This window comes from Rhinolophus hipposideros, assembly GCF_964194185.1.
Source record: "Rhinolophus hipposideros genome assembly, chromosome: 14".
NCBI classification, from domain to species: Eukaryota; Metazoa; Chordata; class Mammalia; order Chiroptera; family Rhinolophidae; genus Rhinolophus; species Rhinolophus hipposideros.
The window spans coordinates 59,699,720-59,721,412 of NC_138060.1; the positions used below are offsets into that span (position 1 = coordinate 59,699,720).

At 57.1% G+C, this 21,693-nt stretch overlaps 1 protein-coding gene across 2 annotated transcripts; it reads right to left on the reverse strand.

Annotated features, from left to right (window-relative positions):
* Window positions 1-767: 767 nt before the first annotated feature.
* On the reverse strand, window positions 768-20,017 carry MYL3 (myosin light chain 3). 2 transcript variants are annotated; one of them, XM_081072169.1, is made up of 9 exons: window positions 19,810-20,017; window positions 11,401-11,543; window positions 9,667-9,694; window positions 9,387-9,536; window positions 8,511-8,684; window positions 7,489-7,566; window positions 7,336-7,378; window positions 6,585-7,138; window positions 768-2,057 (listed from the first exon to the last, which is right to left on the reverse strand). In XM_081072169.1, exons 2-7 carry the CDS (start codon window positions 11,536-11,538, stop codon window positions 7,350-7,352), a joined length of 597 nt encoding a protein of 198 aa, XP_080928295.1. In that variant the 5' UTR covers window positions 11,539-11,543; window positions 19,810-20,017; the 3' UTR covers window positions 768-2,057; window positions 6,585-7,138; window positions 7,336-7,349. The 2 variants fall into 2 exon arrangements, with proteins under 2 accessions (XP_080928295.1, XP_080928294.1); XM_081072168.1 differs by lacking the exon at window positions 19,810-20,017 and having other exon boundaries at window positions 769-999; window positions 1,944-2,057; window positions 11,401-11,643.
* Between the last annotated feature and the right edge of the window lie 1,676 nt (window positions 20,018-21,693).

The window sequence follows — 21,693 nt, forward strand, 5'->3', positions numbered from 1 at the left end:
CTGAGCCCCCAACTGCATCAGAGGTTTTATAGAGGGCAAGCCCCATCCTGGAGTAAGGGATCAACCTAGAAAATAGCAGCACTGAGATCAGGCTAGTGGACCACCAAGGGGCCAGGGGCGGGGAGAAACAGTTCTAAGGACCCAGTTTCAGAGATTCAGAGAACTAGAGAAGCCCTGGGCAGATTTTTCCCCTGACATCAGAGGGCTGCCTCAACAGAAGATGAGCTCCCTGTTGCTGGGGTTGTTCAAGCAAGTGGCCGCTCGTCAGACTTGTCCTGGAAAAGAGGTCAGCCCAGATGTCTGAGGCCGCTTCCTGCCCAAATTCAAGGTCAGAATTTGGGGCCAGCAGGCATAGTACCCACTCCAGATGAATGGGAATAAGGGCCCCTCCTCTCTCACTCAGGGATGGCTAGACAGATCTGGAAGCACAGGCCCCAAGGCACAAGGACAGAGGACCTGGGAGCTGGGCCAAGGCCAGAGCAGGACCTGGCCAAGGCCTTTGTTTGTTGGGTCACTGCAATGTCTTGGCCCCTGGTGAAGTACGGGGGGCACAATAGATGTGCGATCACTGTGTCCTTATGAGTCACATGGGGTCTGGCCCAGGCCCTACTCAAATGTTGGGAGGTGGAAAACAGTCTGCAGGAGTTGGGACCTCCCCCTACCGGAGGGACTCTGAAATCAAGGCAGGAGCCCAGATGGGGCACACACAACCTGGGGGTGCTGGACACTGAATTACACTGAGTTTGGAGAGCACTCTTTTTTTTTTTAAATTGGGGAAGGAGAACAAAACTTTATTGAGGAACAGTGTGTACTTCCAGGCCTTTTTTCCAAGTCAAGTTGTTGTCCCTTCAATCTCAGTTTTGGAGGATGCCCTTCAGCCTCAAGTTGTTGTCCTTTCAGTCTTAGTTGTGGAGGGCGCAGCTCAGCTCCAGGTCCAGTTCCTGTTGCTAGTTGCAGGGAGCACAGCCCACCATCCCTTGCGGGAGTCGAACCAGCAACCTTGTGGTTGAGAGGACACCCTCCAACCAACTGAGCCATCCGGGAGCTCAGCAGCAGCTCAGCTCAAGGTGCCGTGTTCAATCTTAGTTGCAGGGGGCAGAGCCCACCATCCCTTGCGGGACTCAAGGAGTTGAACCAGCAACCTTGTGGTTGAGAACCCACTGGCCTATGTGGGAATCGAACCAGCAGCCTTCGGGGTTAGGAGCACGGAGCTCCAATGGCCTGAGCCACTGGGCCAGCCCTGGAGTGCACTCTTGACACTCTGTGATCTTGCCCCTGCTGACCCTACAGCCAGACATGTCCACCCTTGGTATGGAGTTTGGCTGGACTCTCAGGTGCCCAGAAAGGTAGGACTTATCCTGTGATTTGGCCCTGGAGGGCTCTCACCATCTCCAGCAAACCTGGGCCCCAGGGCCTGCCCATACCTCCAGCTCTACTCTCAAGACCTACCCCAAGGCCACCCCTTACTATAAGGAAGGCACCCTTTGTGGCATGGGCTACACAGCCTGGGCTTCTGAGAGAGGGAGCAACTACAGGCTGGCCCAGAGCTGTCTCTGCTTAGAGCTGTGGGATCTGGGTGTGTCATCCTCTTGGAGGCTCCCAGCCCAGGGCCCCTCCACTCAGGCCAGGCCATGCAGAGGACACCCCTGAAGTTCCTGGGATGTGCCCAGCTTTCCCTCTCATTCCTGAGCATTTCTCTTCTTGGGCCAGAAACCATTGAATGTTTGCCTGGCTGCCACAGTAGCCACCATCCCACCCCCTATGCTACAACTAGGTCCCTGCAGCTGGCTTCCCACCTCCAGATGCAAGCTGTAGAGGTGGGGATAGGTACGAGCATCCAGCCGTTTGGGGACACGTGGCATTTCAGGATCCCAGAGACTCCAACAAAGGGAGTTGAGGCATCATCACCTGCCCCTCCCCCCCAACCCCGACCTCACCAGTACCTGCTTGTCTCAAGGGGTTCCGTACACTGCCCCTGTCAAGTCTCCACTCCCCACTCGTCCCAACTGGCAGGGCTGGGCCTCTGTTAGTCATCTCAGATGGGGCACAGGTGGCACCTGATAATTACACAACGGGTGGCTGGCTGATGAAAGAATGAATGGGTTGATTCAAATGAGTCTTGGGCCTGGAAAGGATCCGCCCCATTAAAGGTCTCCACCCAAGGATTTGAGAAAATGTTGATTGCAACAAACTGTGAGATTTCCTCCAAACTTAAAAATTGACTTGTAAGGTCTTTTTTTGCCAAATAAAGACATAGAAAACAACAACCACCAGCTACCACCACCATTGTTTTGTAAACAAAGATATTCTCAAGGCAAAAAAAAGAAAAGTAGACAGGATGTGATCGCAGAAGGACAGGCAGGCCTTGAAGATGCATGAATTGAGCTTCATTTTAAGTTCAAAAACACACAACATGGGACTTATTTCTCTCTCATGAAAACTCTTGGCTATTATCACAAGTTGGGCCCTGGTCCTTGGGGACACTCAAGTGCTTCCAATCTCTACCAGAACAAGAACCCCTTCTGCAGCCTTGCTGACTGGAATCGGTTCCCTCTACTTGCACACCCATTGGGACAGGGTTCTCACTACCTATCCCAGTTACCTGGGAGCTGAGGATGTCGTTCTAGAGCACCTTTAAGTGGCTTCAAAGCCTACCATGGGAGGGAGGGAAAGAGACCAGGAGGGGAAAGAGATGGAGAGGAGAGAAAACAGAGGCCTCCAGACCCAGGGTACAGGGATGGTGGGGAAAAGGGGGTGATCGTGTTCAGCTGGACCAAAGTATAAAAATCAGAAAGTTGGCCCAAGACTGAGACTTCCCAGAGGGCATTGCTTCCCCATCTCTGAAGTTCCAGTCTTCCAGCTGCCTTACCCCGTCCCCCAGCCCTCCAGAGAGGCTCTGACGCAGCCATTCTCACCAAAGCCTCGGTGGATATGTGAGGTACCCAGAGGCCAGAGAAGGGAACAAAGATTGGAAGAAAATGGTGTCCTCAGCCAGACTAGGGAGGACGGGGAAGGCAGGGGCCCTTCCCCGTCCAAGGGGCTCTGGCTGCTGAGACTGGAGGGGCCTGTTGGGCAGTCGGCCCTGGGGAGCCTCATGTACACACACTCACACACACTCCACATTCCAGTTGTGCTCTGTCAGCATCTGGGCAAACCAGGATTGTGTGGCTTTGGGAGGGCGGGAACAAATAACCCCCAAACTTGGGCAAGGGAGGGCCTGGGGCTTGTTGGAAGGGACTTGGGAGTACCCTAGGGAGCCACTTCTGTGCTAGGTCACGGGGTTCAAGTTCTGGAGTTTTCCTGCTATTCTCTGAGGTGACTGGGTCAGCACTCTCTGGGGTTTGGCGGTCCTTGCCCCCTCCCCTCCACCCAAGGCCTCAGGACCAACAGCAGAGCACTCCAGCCTGGCACTCCTGAGCACCCACTTATGCGACATGAGGGCTGCTTGTCACGCTGTGGCCCAATTTCTTTTGCCCCTCCTCCGCCCCTCCCACTTCATTTCCATGCCCTCTCTGATTTCATATACTCCGTCGCTTGGACCTTGTACCCCACCCTAAGATCTTTATCAGGTCGGCCCCTCTGCCCCTAAGTGCTTTGAGGCCTAAAGCCCAATTTCTCATACCCACAGTCTGATTTCTTTCCTTCTGGTGACCTGGTGAGATTTTTCTCCAAGACTTGATTTCTTCAAGACCCTGCCTGACTTCATGCTACCTCAGCCTGAGTTTCTGGCCTTCTTGGACCCCACTCAGTGCTGATCTATGTCCCAGCAGTGACCCAGTATCCCTGTGGACGGTGTCCGGAGAGAGGATATAGGATGTGGCAGGCTACCAAGAGCCATGGGTAGCCATGCAGGGATGGCTGGTTCTGGGGTTCTGAGGCTGAACTCTGCCCCTGGCCCCCAGCCCCCTGGCTGCCCCACTGTCCCTCTGGTTCAGGCTGGCCCAGGACGGGAGAAGTGAATATTCCTGTCACCTTAGAGAGGCCTCAGAGATCAGGCCTCAGGCCAGATGGGCAAAGTGAGGCATAGAGAGACGCCAGACCAACCCCAGTGTCACCGGACTCGTGACCTGACATTTGAGGCCTGGAGGGGACCAGGCTGACAGGAGGGCAAACCCCTTGACCCCTCCCATCCCTTTCCACTAGCCGCGGGGCCACAGGCTGGACCACCCTGCTTGAGGGGAGAGCTGGGACCAGTGTTTATGCAACTGTGGGGAGGCCACAGCCTGGCTGGCAGTGCTGCCCGCTCAGTACCAGCGCTGACTCAGCAGAGTACCCCAGCACGTACACACTCAGACACTCACACACACGGAGGTAACACACATGTGAGTGCGTATGTACCGAGAAATGGGCACACGCATACACAGGTGTACACACACGGGCACTCACTCTCACAGGCATACTTGTGGACATGTGCACACAGAAACACAAAACATTACACACACAGTCCACCAGCTAACGCAAATGGAAAGATACTGAGTGAAGGGGCCCCTCACCCCTGCCACTGTGTTCCACCCTCCAGGTCCCTCCACCCCACCCACTCTAACAATCACACCTTCAGCCAATGACCCAAGTCCCTAAACGACAGCACAGCCACATGTAACAGGTAAATGACCCTAGAGTGGCAACGTGGCCATGGCTAGGACAGAGACACTTTCTGAGTAGAGTTGAACCTTCATAGGTGGCAACAAACAGCCCCACCAGAGATCATCAGACACAACAGCCCCGTCTCTGACCCCACCAGCCACTCCCCACCCCGCCCCAGACTGTCCCTCTCAGTGCACACGTGCAGACTGGGAGAAGGGGCTGTGGAGGGTCTCAGGGGCATGTTGGGAGGCTCCCTTCCACTGCCAGCCAAGCCAACTGAACTCGGGGGCCTGCAAGAAGGAAGATATGTTTGGGGGAGGGCTAGGGGCACTGCAGGACCATCCTGGACATTGGAGGAAGAACGGACATTCTTAAGAGAGCAGGACCTGTATCCCCTGGGACACGGGACATATGTGAACTAGGAGGACAGGGTGGTCCCTGCCTACAGGGCCCCAGCCCAGGGTAGGCAACCCCAGGAAGAAAAGGCTGGGAACACCTAGTCTCTGTGGCCCCTGGAGACTTGAAGGAGTGTCAGCAGTTCTGGGCTTGGTGTCCAGGAGTGAGGTGGCTGGGACAGGCGGGAGCTGGGCGCTGCCCAGGAGGGCGTTGGTCACATCAGATGGCTCCCGGGGAGGTCCTCCCAAGGGGAGGTCCTGCTCTCTCGGAAGGGGTCCTCAGCCACTAATTGTCCAGGGAGGCTACCAGAGTCCAGCAAGGTCACACATGCACGTGGAGACAACCCCACTAGCCGAGGCCACCGTAGTGAGGCCACAGGTGCCTCTGTCCCTCGCCCCAGCAGCCAGCCAGACGAAGCACCACGAGAGGGCAGATCACTGCCCCTCCCCTCCCCCTGACCCAGACCTGACTGTCCCGTCTGTGGACTGTGTTTAGATAAGGAAAGGAACCAGAAAGCGTCACAGTTTGCCCGAGATGTTGCTGACAATATTTTTTAAAATGACCTGAAATCAGACCACTTCTTCCCATCTCCTAACTGATCTCCCTGCTTCTGCTGGTGTCCGCCAGCCAATTCTCCACCCAGTAGCCTGCGTGATGCTGATAAAACATCTCCCCAGAGCACACACCAAGCCCCTTCCCACAGAGGCGCATGGAGCCTCCATCAGCATCTGCTCCCATCTCAGGGCCCCTGTGCCCTCTTCCCTCAGACGTCGGCGCCGCTCCCTGAGGCAGATGACAGCTCAGAAGCCACACTCACACAAGCAGAAGCACTCGCATCCACATGAGGCCGTGGAAATGCACGCTGATGGAGGCGCCCTGACCTCCTGGCCTGTGCCTGCTTCCTGCCTGGCCCACTCCCCACTCTGAGCCCTCGATCCTCCCTACAACCCCCCCCCCACCGTGACTCTAAAGCCCCCAGCCTTTCTGCAGGGCATTGCTCCTCCTTCCCGTCAAACCCGTGTGTATCACCTCCTCCAGGAAGCTTCCCCTCACTCTCCCCACTGGGTTCTGAGGGGAGGGGAAGAGAGGGGCCCTGCCTCAGAGCAGGGCATGTCAGTGGGGCAGACATTTGCAGAGACGCGTGCCTCTCTTCATTCACTGCACACTTGGGATTGCACACAAAGCCCGGGGCTAAGGAGCCCACTGGTAGACCCGAGGTGCTGACCCAGTAAGGCCTTTTCCTCAGGCATAGAGCCACACTGCAGGCAGAGTGCCTCAGTTTCCCCATCTGAGTCAAGAAGGAGTCTGAGGCCTCTTCAGCTCTGACAGCCTGGGGACTAAGTCAGTTCCTGCCTTGCCACCCGTTCCCAGTGTGACTCAGGCGAAGTCATTCTCTGCTCTTAGCCTCAGTTTCCCCACCTGTGATATGGGTGTCTCTGGGCCGATGATCCGTGGCTCCCTGATTGCTGGTCATAGACTGAGACACCTCAGACAGTGTTCTCAGGCTCCCAGTGGCATCTCTATTAGGGGCCACAGCACGGGGGAAGGGGCAGACTGGACAAGGGAAGGAACCCAGGCCTCTCCTAGCTCAGCCCTGCTCCTACCTCAGTGTCCTGTGGGCAGGCTCATACGTTGGTACACCAGACGGGACAGTTTTGATCGGATGAGTTTTGATGGGGGTTTCGATTAGGTGAGCAGCATTTCAAAATGACTCCTTCTGTTTTGTCCAGGGCTTGACATGCGTGGCCCACAGCATTTATAGAAGTCAACCAAAGGGACAGAGAGGAAAAAAGGAAGGATGGAGAGAGGGAGTGGAGCAGGGAGGGAGGGAGGGAAGGAAGGAAGGAAGAAAGGAAGGAAGGAAGGAAGGAAGGAAGGAAGGAAGGAAGGAAGGAAGGAAGGAAGGGAAAGAAGCAAGGGAGGAAGGCAAGAAGGCTTTTATTCCTGAGGCGCATGGGGTGGGGACAGAGATGCAGTCATAGGTGAGTGCAGCCTGATGGGACGGGAGACGACAGCTACACAGAGACATCACAGGGTTGCAGAGAAAGAGCAGGCGCAGGAGTCTCGATGTGTTCCCCTCCTTCTCACAACTAGGCCACTGGTGTCAACATCATGAATGGGAGATGAGCTGTCCCCAGCATGGCCTCCCCTGGGCTCCCTGAGAGCAAAGGGGTCACAGGTTACGGTGGACGGGAGTCGAACAAGGCAGCAGGATACCAACTGAAACTGGAGTTGGTGGAGACGGGGAGGTGGCAACAGGGATTTGGATGACAGAGGCCTGAGGGGGACAACAAGGCTGAGAGCAGCAGAGGTGGCGAAGGTAAGAGCAGGTATGGAAGAGAGTCGGGGTCTCACCTGGGGTGAGAGGTTCAGCTGGCCATGATGTGCTTCACGAACGCTAAAAAGAAAGGGAGAGTAAGTGGCATGGGTTCAGCCCTGGCAAGCCAAGGGGAAGAGTCTAGGGTCCCAGTGTCCCCCCCAGAAGATTTCCCGCCCTGCTAAACCCACCTTCGTAGTTGATGCAGCCATTAGAGTCTTCTTGCCCAGCCATCAATTTCTCCACCTCATCTTCTGTCAGCCTCTCACCTGGTGAGTATGGGGGGCTGAGTCAGCACCATCCAGAGGTGCAAAGGAGGCCACAATGAGCCCCTCTGGACAGTGCATCTGCCTCGGCAGTATTCCCACACCTCACGTTGGCGTCGCCATCATCGCTCACAAGTCCCCATTTCTGAGACCGGTAGAATCAGTGACAAGTCAAAAAGGGCAGGGCCTGAGGTGCAGGCCTGGTGCCCCCTCCAATCCTGGGCTCTGCCCATAACAGTACCATCTTGGTATTCAAGTCACCAGTATGTACCGTCCTCTGCCCTCGATAGGCTGCGTAGAGCTGGGACCCTCAGTGGATGACTGTGGAAGGGACCAAGAGACACCACCACTGTTCCCCAGGCAAGTGAGATACTTTGCTGACTCTGTGCTTTTGTGTGTGTTGTGCTGGTCCCCCCACCAGAATGCCGACTGCACTTTCTCCCCTCCCCCCCACTACTTCCCAGCCACACACATATAACCCTAGAGACCTGCACAAGTCTACGCACACAGTAGATGTTCAATAAACATTTGCTATAGGAAAAAGTCCCTTTGAGAAGGGGGTGTCCCTGCTAGCCAGGCACCTGACAGTGGGGCCAGGATGCCAAAGAGGCAGGCACGTGACCTCCTCGGCCTCTCAGGTGGTGTAGCCCTGGTCTTGACCTGGAGGCAATGAACACCAGGACGGAATTGATCCAGCTGGGTGCGCCATCTGCTCCGCCCTGTCCCCAGAGCAGCTCCCATTCCCCCTTCTGTGCTGTGAGCTACACCAACACACTTCATTTATTCCCTACCTGAATGTCTAAATCCCCCACATTTCTGTTGCCTGCCATAGAGGTGCCTTGACTGTGTCTCTCCATTTCAGATGAGATACAGGCCTGGGGAAGGACAGAGTGGTTTCTCCCAGGATAACTGGAAGGAAGTATGGGAGCGGGGAAGGCTGCTCTCACCCAGTGTGGCCAGCACGTGGCGGAGCTCAGCGCCCATGACCGTGCCGTTGCCCTCCTTGTCGAAGACCCGCAGCCCCTCCACAAAGTCCTCGTAGGTGCCCGTGTCCTTGTTCTTGGCAATGTGCTGGAGCATGGGCAGGAATGTGTCAAAGTCCATCATCTTGGTGTTCAGCTCTGTGGAGAGACGGTCCCAAGGCCCAGGCTCTGAGGGGCAGGCGGGACACACCCTTCCCCTGGGCCCCATCATGAGGAGCTATTGCCCTTACACAGTTTCCAAAGCACTCCACCATCACAAGGCACTTCACAGTCAACTGAGAAAGGCATCCTGCCTTTACTGTTTCCAAGGAGAGTTGCTGCAGTGGCACCTCTGTTCTCCTTTTGGGAAACAGTCTATGCTAGTGTCACTTTCTGATAGACCCCACTTTCCTCGCCACCTGTGATTGGTCAGGAGCAGCTAGGCCAATAGAGGCCTTTCCGGGGACTTTTGAACCTGTGGCAAGGACTTGGGATTCACTCCTCCTTGGGACAAAGCAGGCAAACTTCTCCAGCCACTGTGGTGAGGGGAGCTGGCCCTGACCCACAGAGCAATACTGAGGAGGCAAGGAGGGACAGGGAAATCCCCTGGCCCACCCTCATACCCGCCACTGAAGCTAGTCTGCCTGTCGTCAGTCCCCATGACCAGGAGGCCTGGCCCATCAGCACGGGGCCAGAGGGCACAGCGAACCATCATCTGCTGAACACCTCACTGCTGTGAGCCTGTCAGGACAGTGCACAGCAGGGAGACTCCCGTCTTGTCCCACCACAGACGGCAGCCCACCCTGGCAGTTTCCCCAGGGACTGGCACTAACATAGAGATCTCAGGCTGGGTGTACCAACCTTCCTGCTTTGGCTTCCCCAGGACACGGAGCACTTCGGCCTGAGTGGGGTTCTGGCCCAGCGCCCTCAGGACATCCCCACATTGCCCGTATGTAATCTTCATCTCACCCTTGGGTGTACGGTCGAACAGCATGAAGGCTTCCTTGAACTCTGCCAGAAGAAGGCGGGAGCTGTGGACACCCCAAGAGTAAGCCCACCCCACTTACCCACACTGCTGGCAGGACGCAGACTGGGGACCCCAGGCCCAACCCGGCAGCCCCTGGGCTCAGTCCCCACTCACCTTCAATCTGCTCCGGTGTGAACTCGATCTGAAAGGAGACCCCAAAGATTCTGAGTGCCTGGCTCGGAGGCCAGGGCCAGGCTTCCTCCTGCTGACTGTGGCCAGCCCAAGCTCCACCTTCTCAGATGTGTGTATGTGCGTGTGTTTGTCTGCCCCTCACAGAGCCCTCAAGGCTGGGCACTGTCACTCACGTGGCCCTTTCTACACCTGGGTCTTACCCACCCCATTCATGAGCGCAAGGCAGCGCCACCCCCACCCCACACACTGGCAGCACAGCAGGGAGCTAAGGTAGTGCTGTTGAGTGTTTGCTGAGGCCACATCAGGGCCACCTGCGGTCAAAAGGCCTCCTGGGACCCAGTCTCTCCTGGTCTCCCCCTCCTCACCCGATACCAGGTCTATTTTTATCACTGCAGTCACTTGCCCCAAGGTCAAGGTCACAGGAGGGAAAGAAGCTTGGGGGAGGGGTACATGACTAGCATCTCTCCCACTGGTGCTCCCTCGGGGCCCGACTAACTTCCATAGCACACACCAGAGAAAGGGATACCCTGCCATGGTGGTCCCTCCTGGCCTCCAAGAGCTCTCTGTCTCCACCAGGAAGCCTGCTGATATTAGGTTCCCTGGGCTCCTGGTAAAGTTTCCTGCCCTGCAGCAGCCAGCTGAGGGACAGGGGCAAGGGGAACACAAGTGGGGCCTCACTATTCCCTCCTCTTGGAGGGGAATGTTTGTCAACTTCAGGTCCTGTGAGACTGGACAGCGCCACCATGGGCCCAGGGTGGTCGGAGCCTCACGGGGGGGGGGGGGGGGCTGTGGGACACAAGCCTGGGGCCTGGGGGGTAGTCGGGGGTCAAAGAGCCAACTCCAGGGAACACCTGCTGTGAGTTGTCCCATTCCACAGCTGAGGAAACCAAGCCTCAGAGCAGGGAAGGAATTTGAACCCGTGTCTCAAGGGACAAGATAGCTGCCTACCAACTCAAACAGGAGTTGGATCAGTGCAGATGGGAGCCATGAATGGCTGGGAGGGCTCCACCTCAGCCAGCAGCCGGGACGGCATGGCTGGGGGCCAGCCAAGAACAAGGAACAGGCAGGACGCAGGGTACGTGCCGCTATGCAGATGCCACAGGTGGGAGTCATGGCTCGCCCTCCAAGTTTAGACTCTGAGAAAGACTCCTAGCCAGGGAAGGGCTCCTAGGGCCACTAGCCACAGCCCTGAGACCAGCTTCCTGCATGACCTACCAGCCTGTGCCTCAATTTCCCCACCTAAAAGCTGAGGCTGTCACAGCTCTGAGGCTCAGGCACCTTGGGAGGGGTGAGTGTGACCCAGCCTGGGCAGGGGCCTCGCTTCCCCTCCCTCCCCACGCTATCCACCCTGGGGGACTTGGCATGGACTTGAGACCCCCACAGCTGGACAAAGAGGACCCCTGCCTGCTGCAGGGTGGGGGGCAGGCAACTCCAGGATTCCCCAAGGATGTGAGGTCCCGGGAGAAGGGGAAGGATGTACCGAAAAGACGTTCCCTCAGCAGCACTGGGGGACTCCTGCTGATGTCTGCCCACCATCCCTTCTGCTGCAGCCTTCCTGGTGCCTGAAACCCCCAGAGCTGGTCTGACCTCCACACAGAAACTTCCAGCTTCAGCTCACTGCTCACTTTCTGGAGCCTGGACTGCCACTGGAAGGTCTACTCTGGGATCCACTTACCTGCCCAACCCTTCCTGCCAAAAGCCTGCTCCCATACCCACCTTGATCTTGGAAGCGTCAAACTCAACCTCCTTGGGGCGCTCAGGCTCAGGGGCAGCGGGAGCGGGAGCTGCAGCTGGAGCTGCTTTGGGGGCTGCCTTGGCCTCATCTTTCTTGGGTTCGGGCTTTTTGGGAGCCATGGGGGCTGTCAGCAGAAAGAAGGAACGTGGAGAGAAGGAAGCAGAGAACAGGGTAGGTGAGCCTGCCTCGTCTGGCCTTTATCCTGCCTGGACACCTCATGCCCCCAGCCCCACCCCCACAGTGCACAATAGGGACAGGGCCATAAAAGGACATTGGCCAGGCTCAGGGGCTATTTTGGGGCCTGGGGAGGGCATTGTTCAGGCTCAGGAATGGGTGTGGGAGAGGGAGGGCTGTCCATTCCTTCCAATCACCTGTTGGGGAGAGAGGGGGAAGGGAGGACAGAGGCCACGGCTCAACACACACGCACACCCTCACATGCACACGTCCATATATGTGCAGGACCCCGTGCCCCTCAGTGGATCAATGTATTGAACAGGTGCAGAAGGCTAGAGCAGTGTGTGTTGTATGTTGTGTTGGGGACAGAAGGGCTGGGATCACCCAAGGCACTTCTGGAGTTAAACTTCCCATCTGTGCATGGAATTCCCAGGTGTCTGTGTCTGTGTCTGTCTGTGTAGAGGGGGCGGGGGTGTCTGTGTGTGTCTGCGTGTGTGTGTTGGCTCTGTGTGTCTGTGTGTTTGCATGTGCGGGGTCTCTGCATAACTATGGTGGGAGGGTGTGTGTATCTGTGTGTGTTGCCTGGGTGCCTTTAGGTGTGTGGGGGGGAGGGTCCTGTGTGCCGCCTCGGTCTCAGGCACGGGGGTGGGGGTGGCCTGTTGCCTGTCTGTGTGTTGGCTTTGTGTGTCTGTGTCTGGGTGTTTATGTGTGTCTGTGTGGGTGTCATGGCTCATAGGTAGCTGTGGCCCGAGCCATTAGTCCTAGGGTCTCCGGGAACACCCCAAGTGGCAGAATGGGTGCCACTGCCTCAAGGGTGGTCATCCAGCCCATTTCAACAGCTAAACAGCCCCCACAGCCTTCTTCATCAGAAACTGCCTGGCCCTGAGGCCAGTTTCTGGGTTTCACCCTCACTTCTTATTGCCTCTCTTTACAGCCCTTGTGACCCACTTTCCCCACCTCAAGGCCTTGTACACACTGTACCCTCTGCCCTGAGTGCCATTGCCCCTTCTCTGCTTGGCACATTCAAGGCTCGACCCCCACTGACCCCTCCTCCAGGAAGCTCTCGCAGATGCTGAGCCCATGATTCCCTCTGCCAATCTTTCTGGTGGAGGCCCTGGGAGGGTCTGCCTCTCTGAGGGACTCCAGGGAGCTGGGCGAGGTTTACCCCCTGGTTCCCCTCTCAGGATGATCACGCCCAGTTCCTAGCCTTAGTGCCCCCGAGAGCCCTCAGCAAATGGCAGTGACAGAGTACAGCCTGGTTGGGCCACCATTTAGGGAGATGGGGGGAGCAGGGAAGGCTGAAGTGGCATAAAGTCCTTCCAGGCACAGCCCTCTGAGAGTGTGACATCTTGCAAACACATTGGGCTCCATTCCTTGCCCAGAGTCTGTGCTGGGGGGTGGGAAGGAGGTGTCCTTTGTTATTTTTAAGTGCCTTGAGCCTTTGATAGAAACTTCAGAGGCAATGCCCCCCTTTTTCCCCCCCAGACTCTTGGGAATTTCCCAGGTGTGGCCTGGGACTGTAGCCTTAGGGAAGGATTCACCTGGCCTCTACCCCACTATCTTTCTGCTAGCTCGGGTCTCTCTTATCCTATCACTCAGCCTCATGGTGAGGGGGACAGCAGTCCAGGGATGGGCCCTCTCCTAGCTGAGATACAGGACATTCCTCCCCTCATCTGGAGGGCAGAACACCCCACATCTGGAAATCTGACAATATCCGGTACTGGGGGGAGGCAAGTTTTTCACTTTCTTCCAGATGTTTGGCAAGAGTATTGAGAAAGAAAGGGGTGGGAGGAGGGTCCACAGAGACAGTCAGAAATACCACAAGAGGAGAAGACAGCCAGAGGGGGACGCACAGAGAGAAGTCTCTGGGCGGCTCCATTGCCCAGGCCTGCTGACCCTCAGGACAACTGACTCTGGATATCATGCTGGAGTTCCAACCACCTATAGGCACAGCCAGCAAGACACTATAATCCTCTTTCATTCACCATGGGGAAACTGAGGCCCAGGGCAGAGGACATATACAGGGTCACCCAATCTCCTTTTGTTCACACACAACTTTCTTCCCTCAGAAATCACACGATATCAGCTTGAATAGCCGTAGGTGAGTGACATGGGCCACCTCGGCCACAGCTCTGTGATACCCAGTGGGCAAGCAGACTCAGGCAGCCAGCCAGAGAGACACGCAGTGCCACCTTCCTCTGCCTGTCAGGGGTTTGGCGAGAGGGCTGTCTTGGTGCCTTTCCCTCATGCACAGGGGTAGATGTGGTCCTGTAGTGGGACACCAAGCACAGAGCCATCTGCCACTCCCTCCTCAGGGCTCAGATAAAGGCTAGGGCTGGGCCTTTGTCTGAGCTCTGGCACCCTGGAGCAACAGTGCCACGGCGCTCACCCACAGGACCACTCTCAACCTATAACTAACGCCCAGCCCCCAGCAGAGACTCTGCAGGATCAGCCTGAGGGGTAGGTCCCAGGGCCAGGCCCCTTGACTGCCAGCAGGATTGGCTGTTGAGGCCAGGAGCAAGGCAGGGGGTGGGCAGTGGGCAAGCAGGTGAAGTGGGGGAGGCAGTGGGAGGACATTTTGAGAGGGAGGGCTGGGCAGTGGGCAGCAAGGACAGGCCACACCAAGGCTTGCTTGGCTCTCATCTCTCTCCCAGGTCCCAGCCTGAGCTCCATGCTCTTCAGGAATGACAGACCAGCAGACAAGATCCTGGCAGGGCCAGGGGGTCCTGGAGAGCTGGGGGTACAGGCTCTTTCAGCACCAGTATCAAAGTGGCGGCCCCGTCTGATGCAGACTCGCAGGTACCATGTTGCAGAGCTCTCTCTGAGGGCACCCACCTTACCTCCCCTCACCCTCACCAAGAGGAATGCTGGGGAAGATGCGGGCCGGGACTTCTGAGCGGCCCGTGAAGAAAGGCAGGAGACCCCTGGCCACACTGGCCTCCTTCTAGGTTCTATCCAGTCTCTCCTGCTTTTGCACAGATTGTTTCTTCCCTCTGGTACCCTGTCTGAGACCTTAGCTCTGGCTTGCTCCTTGTAACTACTGGAGATGTCACCTCCTCCGAGAAGCCTCCTGAGACTGCCCAGGACATGCTCCCTCTACCCTGTCTCTCACTCTGACTCCCCAGCCCTGCACACCCTGAAATGGGCTCATTTCCTTGTAATCTTGTTTCTTATGTATATTCCCCTCCCCTGAGTGTCAGCTGGCATAGGAGGAAGTTTTGTTCTTTCACAGCTATACATCCCTAGAGCCTAGAACAGAGCCCGGTATACAGTAGGCACCCAATAAGTGTTAGATGCGCAAATGTCCCCCAAATCTCATTTCACCCACCTCTCGCTGGAACCCCTCGCCAAACCCCATCCATGGAGTGGATCCAGGGGTGTTGGGGGACAGAGGGGACTTGCTGACTAACTGACCAGAGTTTTGGTGACTGCAGGGAGCAGTCTTAGTAGCTGCCCCAAGCCCACCTGCTGCTACCTCAACTCAGGCCTGCCCTACCTGCCACTCCTGTCCATTGGCTGAGAGTCCCCTCAACAGCCTGAAAAGCTGGGTTGGCCGCGGGGTACCGACAGTGATGCAACCATGATGACCAGCCAGTAGGGGGCGCAGAAGAGATAGAAACAAACTTTTGGATCCTGAACCCAAAGCCCAGAACCCAGGATCCCAACTCAGACCCCAAACTGCCGACCTGGAACCTGGGACCCCATACCCAGAGCCCAGACTCAGGTCTCAGGATCTGAACCCCAAATTTAGAAACTGGAACCCGGAGCCCACGACCAGACCTCACTCAGGACCAGACCTCAAAACCCAGGATTCCAAACTCAGATCTTAAACCCAGACTCCAGACTCCAAGCCCAGGACCCAGGACTCTAATCCCAGACCCCAGACCCCAGACCCAGGACAGGGGCTGCGAGTTTTCCAGACTGGCATTGCCTGCTGCCCTGTAGACAAGGGCGGGGCAGGGTGGGGTAAAGTCTTGGCAAACAGCAGGGGTGAGTGCTTGGCAGACCTTCCTGATAATATTCAGAGGGGCATGAGGAATGTCCCTCATTCCATCAGAGCCAGTTTAGGGAGCTCAGAATACAGTGGCCACGTGTAGGGGGTGAGGGAAGGGAGGGATGGGTGAGGTCTGGCTGTCCCTTGGGGCCAGGAACCAGAATCAGGGAAGAAGGGTCTGGCTCCCCACGTGCCCTTGTCCCCCTGGCCGCAGGCTCTGCAGGCCGCCCTGGCCCGCCCCAGACCGCCTCTCCTGGCCCACGGCCTCTGGGCTGGGACGCAGGCCCACACTTCCCGGAGGAGTCGAGAACGCGGCCTGGGCCAGACCCAGAGCCTTAGAAGTAGGTCAAATGTTGCTGTGCAGCAGGTTCTGGAGACCCTGTCCAGGCGTGGGCAGGTCCAATGGCTGCAGCTCACCCACCAGGGCACATGTGTGTATCTACATAGACGTGAACTCACCACCACATGCTGGGTGCCCATAAATACAGACCCCACGCAGGGCCACTCGTCCCTGCCCAGCCACACAGATGGGGGGACTGAGGCCCCAAGTGGAGCAGGAGATGCCCAGCGACTCTGGCTAGAGGTGGCATGAGGCAGCCACGCGGGCCCAGAGGAGAGGAATATCTGTACCATCCCACACCCCTAGAGCCTTCGGTGAAAGTCTGACTCCATGGAGGACTTCCCAGCAGGGCTGCTGTGCCACCAACAGGATGTGGCTTGCTTCCCGGAGGCACAGCCCCAGGACGTGAAGGATGGGAAGGAGTGGCTAAGGGGAAGGCAGGAGACTCCTTCTGGTCTTGTGACCCAGGCTGGTCCTAGCTCCTCCTCGCCTCAGTTTCCTCATCTGTACAATGGCTACCAGTGGGGCCAAGTGATGCTAGGTTCAGAGGACAGTCACTGCCCTGAGTCCCAGACCATTCTCGCCACCCCCAACGCCACACACAGACAACTCTGTCCTCAGCAAGCCAAACACAACCCTCAGGCCCCTCCCTCTGCCCACTGTGCTGACGGGGACCAGATGCTCCAACCTTGTGGTTCTGGAGGTGGGGGTGGCAGGGCCCAGCGGGCTGGCAGGCAAGCCCTGGGTTTGGCCCAGGGACCTATAATCAGCTCCTGCCCCTCTGATCCTGGCCCAGGACTGACGCTTGGGGCTGTGGTGTCCTGGCTGGCTGTGGCCACGGCCGCTATATTTGGGAGCCGAAATGAGGAGCATGGAAGGGTGGGCAGGCAGGATCCTCCAGGACCAGTGCCTATGGGGGACAGGCAGAGGGACACTGTTGGCCAGGCTCGGTCCCTTATGGAAGGAGGGCATAGCCTTGACTTTAGGGACCCAGTCTGAAGGGTATGCGCTGCTCGCAGGGCCCTGCCTCAGGAGCTGGTCTAAGGAGGTAGGTTGGAAATGGTCTGACGATACTGAAACCCTTATTTAGTCCAAAGAGTCAGACTTCAAGTTGGAGCATACTGAGTGAGTGCATGGAAAAGGGGTAGGGAGTGCATAAGGGTGAGAGGGAGTGGAGAAAGGGCTCTCAATGGGATGAGGTTTGGGGTCTGAGATGGGAGAGACGGAAGGAGGGGGTGCCACTGTGCCACTGTGCCGGGCAAAGGAGAAAACAAAGGCCTAAGGCTGGGGTCAAAGGGAACAAAGTGAGGTGCAACCCCAGCCCTGGCTGCCCGGCTCTCCTGCTGGTCCAGCTTCCGGAGGGCGTCCCACCCCTCCCCACAGCATGGCCTGCGGCCTCCCTGAACTGCCCTGGACATTCCCCGCCACTGGGCCAAACCCTGTACTCTCCCACCAGCAGTTTCCCAAAGAGCAAATATTTATTGTCCTTGGAAGAAAAAAAAAGGGTCCCCTTTTAGGATCGGGGTCTGGGAACTGCTATTGAGGCTTGCAGGGGCTCAGCAGCGGTGGCCCGAGATGACCAGAAACCCCACCTAGACAGGCTGAGGCCGGAGGAAGGAGGGTGTGACGTGAGCTGACCTGGAAGGAGAGGGGCTGTGGCTGCCCCTGAGTGCTGGGTGGGGGCTCTGCCTGTGCTGCCATCTCTCCAAGGCTTCACCAGAATAGGTCTGAGGACCTACAGACATTGTCACCATGGCATGAGGTGTCAACATGTGTATGTGATCCCGTAGATGTGTGCCGTCTGTGTGTGCTCGCACACATCACTGTGGGCACAAGGATGGGGACACGTGTGATCATGTGGGCGGCTGTTGTCTCTGTGCTCATGGGTGTCACATGAGGCTGTGACCACAAGTGTGTATGAGCATGCGTGGTGCTCCTGGCTCTGTGTGCGTGTCCATCTGTGAGGCTGTTCGTCGCTGGCACGGGGCGGGGTAGGGGCATGTGGACACAACTTCTGTTGAATGGCCAATTCAGTCAAAAATGCAAGTAAATTTAGCAGGGGAAAAAAAACCCATCAGTCAGACGAGGAGTCTGAATTGGGTGGTTGTTTGACTGGATGGACCGACTGTCTCAGGCAAACAGTTCACGCTGGCTGAGAGGAGGAGCTGGCTCCCCGGAGCCATCGTGGAGAAACTGGAGAGGGGACCCAACTATGGCAGAGGCAAGACACAGGGACCGAAACAGACGGGGACAGATTCAGAAAATGGGAGGGAAGGTTGCTGGGGCAGTGCAGAGACAAAGGGAGCACCCGGGCAGGATGCAGCTTCCCAGAGCCTACAGACAACTTACAGAGAGCACATACTCAGCCCTCTCACCCCAACAGCTCCTCATAGTATGAGGCAGATTCGTTCTCACCTGTCACTCACCCTCACGCGGCCGAGAATGGATGGAGTGCGCGCCTGACCGAGATGCAGGAAGGGAATGTGGGCGCAGGCAGCTAAGACAGAGGACAGTGACAGAAATGGAGGCAGTGAAGTGGGCAGGGATGGCAGTGGTGGATGGAGGTGAAGGCAGGAGGGTAACAAGGAGGTGATGGTGGTGATGACAGCAGAAAAGTCAGTGGTGGTTGGGTGGGCCTCCTTCCTTGTCCCCTTCCAGACCCCACCTCGCCGTGGTGGCCTCACCAGATCCAGAGCTGTCCCCACCCCACCCCACCCAACCCCAGCTGTGGCCTTGCCTCAATGGACACACAAACACCCTCTGTGGCCCGGGGTGTGGAGCTGTATTAAAAATGGCCCAAGCCCCCAGCCAGGAATAGTTAGGGTCAATTCCGGTACCTGCGTATGTGAGTATTTATATATCTACCCGCCTACTGGTGTGGTTATGTCTAAAATACAACACATGGGCACGTGTGCACATACACACTCAGCGGATACCCCAGTCAGGCTAACCTTCCTGTGGTGTGTGTGGGTGGGTGTGTGTGTGTGTCTGTCTGTCTGTCTAGAGATACCCACTGGTTCCTGGACACGCTGCACCCTACCTGGTCCCTTTCAACCAGCACTGGGGCCACCAGGAATCACATTGAAGTGTGTATGTGCACACACACACACACACACACACACGCACACAGTCAGGAACCCTGGCCCACAGGGGCTTGGATCAAGAGCAGTCACACTCCTGTGCACACGTATTTCAACATAAATCCTCATGCTATACAGACTCCTTTGCACAAATTGTATTTGCTTCTGCACACTCATCCACACGCATGCTCTTTGCATGCGTACGTACGCATATTCACATGCCTTTGCATACACACACACACCTAACACATCACACCTTCCAGCTCATGGTATAAAATGAGCTCTGGGTGGGAATTAGAAGCCCTGGGAGGGAGGAGAAAAGCTCAAGGCCAGAGAACTCCTGGAACCACAGCAGGCCTGCCTGGCGAGGTCGGGGTGGCTGCCTAGCGCGTGCGTGTGTGTGTGAACACGTGAATCCAGGTGTTTGGGACCATTCCACTGCCTCCTCCTCCACTCCCCGGAGGGCCATCGCCACCCCCACCCTGTTCACAGAGGGGACACAGTAGAGGCCAGAGCAGAGCAGCTGGGCCTGGGGAGGTCGGCGTCCCCAAGTTTGGGGCTCGCGAGCCTAACATCTGTGTTGTTCTTGGCACACACGGGCCAGATAACGGCAGGGTCAAGGCTCCGCCCTCGTGGGAAAGGACTCTCTGGAAGGCTCCCAAACAATTTCTTTCTCAGATCTTGGACCCCATAGCGGGCAGAGGGCAGGCACAAGGGAAAGAGGGGTGACTGGGGGACAGGCAACTCCCCATCAGACTGGCCTTGGGGGCGGGAGGAGACCACAGCAAATTCAGAGACTCACATGTACCCAGGAATATGGAGTGATTCCTCAAACCAGCCAGGGACCCCCAAGTGCAGGGCCTAGAGCAGATGGAGAGGGACAACCCGACACCCAGCTCTCGGCAGCATCCAGACTTGAGACCCTCTGCTCCAGGGAGCCTGATGAGGCGCCAGGTCAGGGCTAACGGCCAGGGACGCTGTGCCTGCGAAGCCTGCAGCCCAGTTGGATGGAAAGGCTGTTTTGGAAGGACAGTTGGAATGTTAGGGGACACCAGAACATCATGCCCTGTCCAAAGCAGACTGGGGGTACTGGTCTAGGGATTGGATATCAGGACCAGCAGGGGACCCAGTTCTGGTCCTGGTCCCTTTGCTGACTCCTGGGGCCTCTTCCCCTCTGGAGACCTCTCTTCATACATGTACAGTGGGGTGGGGTCTTGGATCAGCACAGCAGGTACACAGTCCCCCCGGCACAGTCACTTTGGGCCACCAGCGGACCTAAGTCTCCTCCTTCTCCACTTGCACCAAACTTTGCCCCAGGGCTCAATGCCCTGCAGAGGGCTGAAGCTTAGGGCTCAGAGCCGAGAACAGGGGAATAGTTGGCAGAACACAGGGCTCATCCAAGGCTGCAGATAAGCGAGGAGGGATGGGGATTCCTATGCCATCCCGCGACCCCCAGGCCTTGCCTGACAGCAAGCCCCACCCATCTGAAGAAGGAAGATCCTGCTTGCAGGAGTCCTGGTCTGAAGGGACCAGCAGGAACCTATCTGGTGGGTGTAGAGGCCTCTCCCCCAGCCGACCCCCACCTAGCAGGCTCATGGTTCCCTGCGGGCCGATAATTACCGCAGTTTGGGGGCAGGAACCCCGTAAAGGAGCATTGACTGAGGTTGCCAGTAGGCCTTCCACCTCCGCCCCACTTTGCCTGACCTTAGGCTCCAGAGAGAGGACATGCCACCCCCTCGTTCCCCACCCCCATCGTCCTACTCAGGACAGAAGCTGGCCATAGAGACAGCTGAGCTGACCTGTGCTGGAGGACTAAGCTGTGTACTTCCTGCAGCCCCAGGCTTCCCTGGCTTCAGTCTCCCATCTGGGACTTGGGCTCCAGTCCTTCCAGCTTGACCCTTCAGCTGCTCCCCAATTTACTAAGAACTTTCCATTGGATGGGTTTGATCTCAAAAGCCTCCCTGGAGGAAAACTTTCGAACGACACATGACAGGACCTGTCCAGAGGCCTCAGGAAGGTCCTTCTGAGATCCTGCGATTCCCTCCCTCCTCGTGGAGAAACTGAGGCTCAGAAGATGTGGGGCCTCCCCATAGCCCCTGGGGGGAGATGGGAGGGGGCAGGGTGTTTGAAGTCCAAATCTCCAGCGAGTAACTCCCCTGTCCTGCAGAGACACAGGACAAGATGATTTTTCTACCATGGAGGACCATTTTCTACTCGCAGGACCATGGAGATGGCCCATCCCTGCCCTCAGGGGCTCAGTAGCCTCTCAGGATAGAGGCAAGAATCAGAAATCCTGAGGTCTCACTCTGCTGGGGCGTGGGAGGGGCACATCCAGGAAGACCTCAGAGGGAACATCTGAAGGACATATGAGAGCTCCCAAGTAGAGAAGGGAAGTGCAAGGTAGACAGCAAGAAGCAGGGGCAGAGGTGAAAGAGCTCACCCAGGGTTCAGGGAACAGGAACCCCAGGGCGCTGGGACCCGGAGAGAAGTGGCTCCCAGAATACTTCCTTATCGTTGGAGCCTCCAATTCTCTGAGCCCAGCCCAGCACACAGGAAGTACTCCAGTGTCTGACAAATGAGTGACCTGATCCAGGCACAGGAAAGCCTTTGAGCAGAGAAGTGGCCTTGTTAGGGCTGAGCTTCCAGAACACTTCCCTTTCTCACTCCTCCCTCTTCTCTGCTTGCC

Coding starts and splice junctions, on each gene's coding strand:
- MYL3 (XM_081072169.1), bottom strand. CDS start 11,538: ATGGCTCCCAAAAAGCCCGAACCCAAGAAAGATGAGGCCAAGGCAGCC. Junction 7,567..8,510: donor CCACGTGCTGGCCACACTGG/GTGAGAGCAGCC, acceptor CATACTCACCAG/GTGAGAGGCTGACAGAAGAT. Junction 7,379..7,488: donor TGGCTGCATCAACTACGAAG/GTGGGTTTAGCA, acceptor CTTTCTTTTTAG/CGTTCGTGAAGCACATCATG.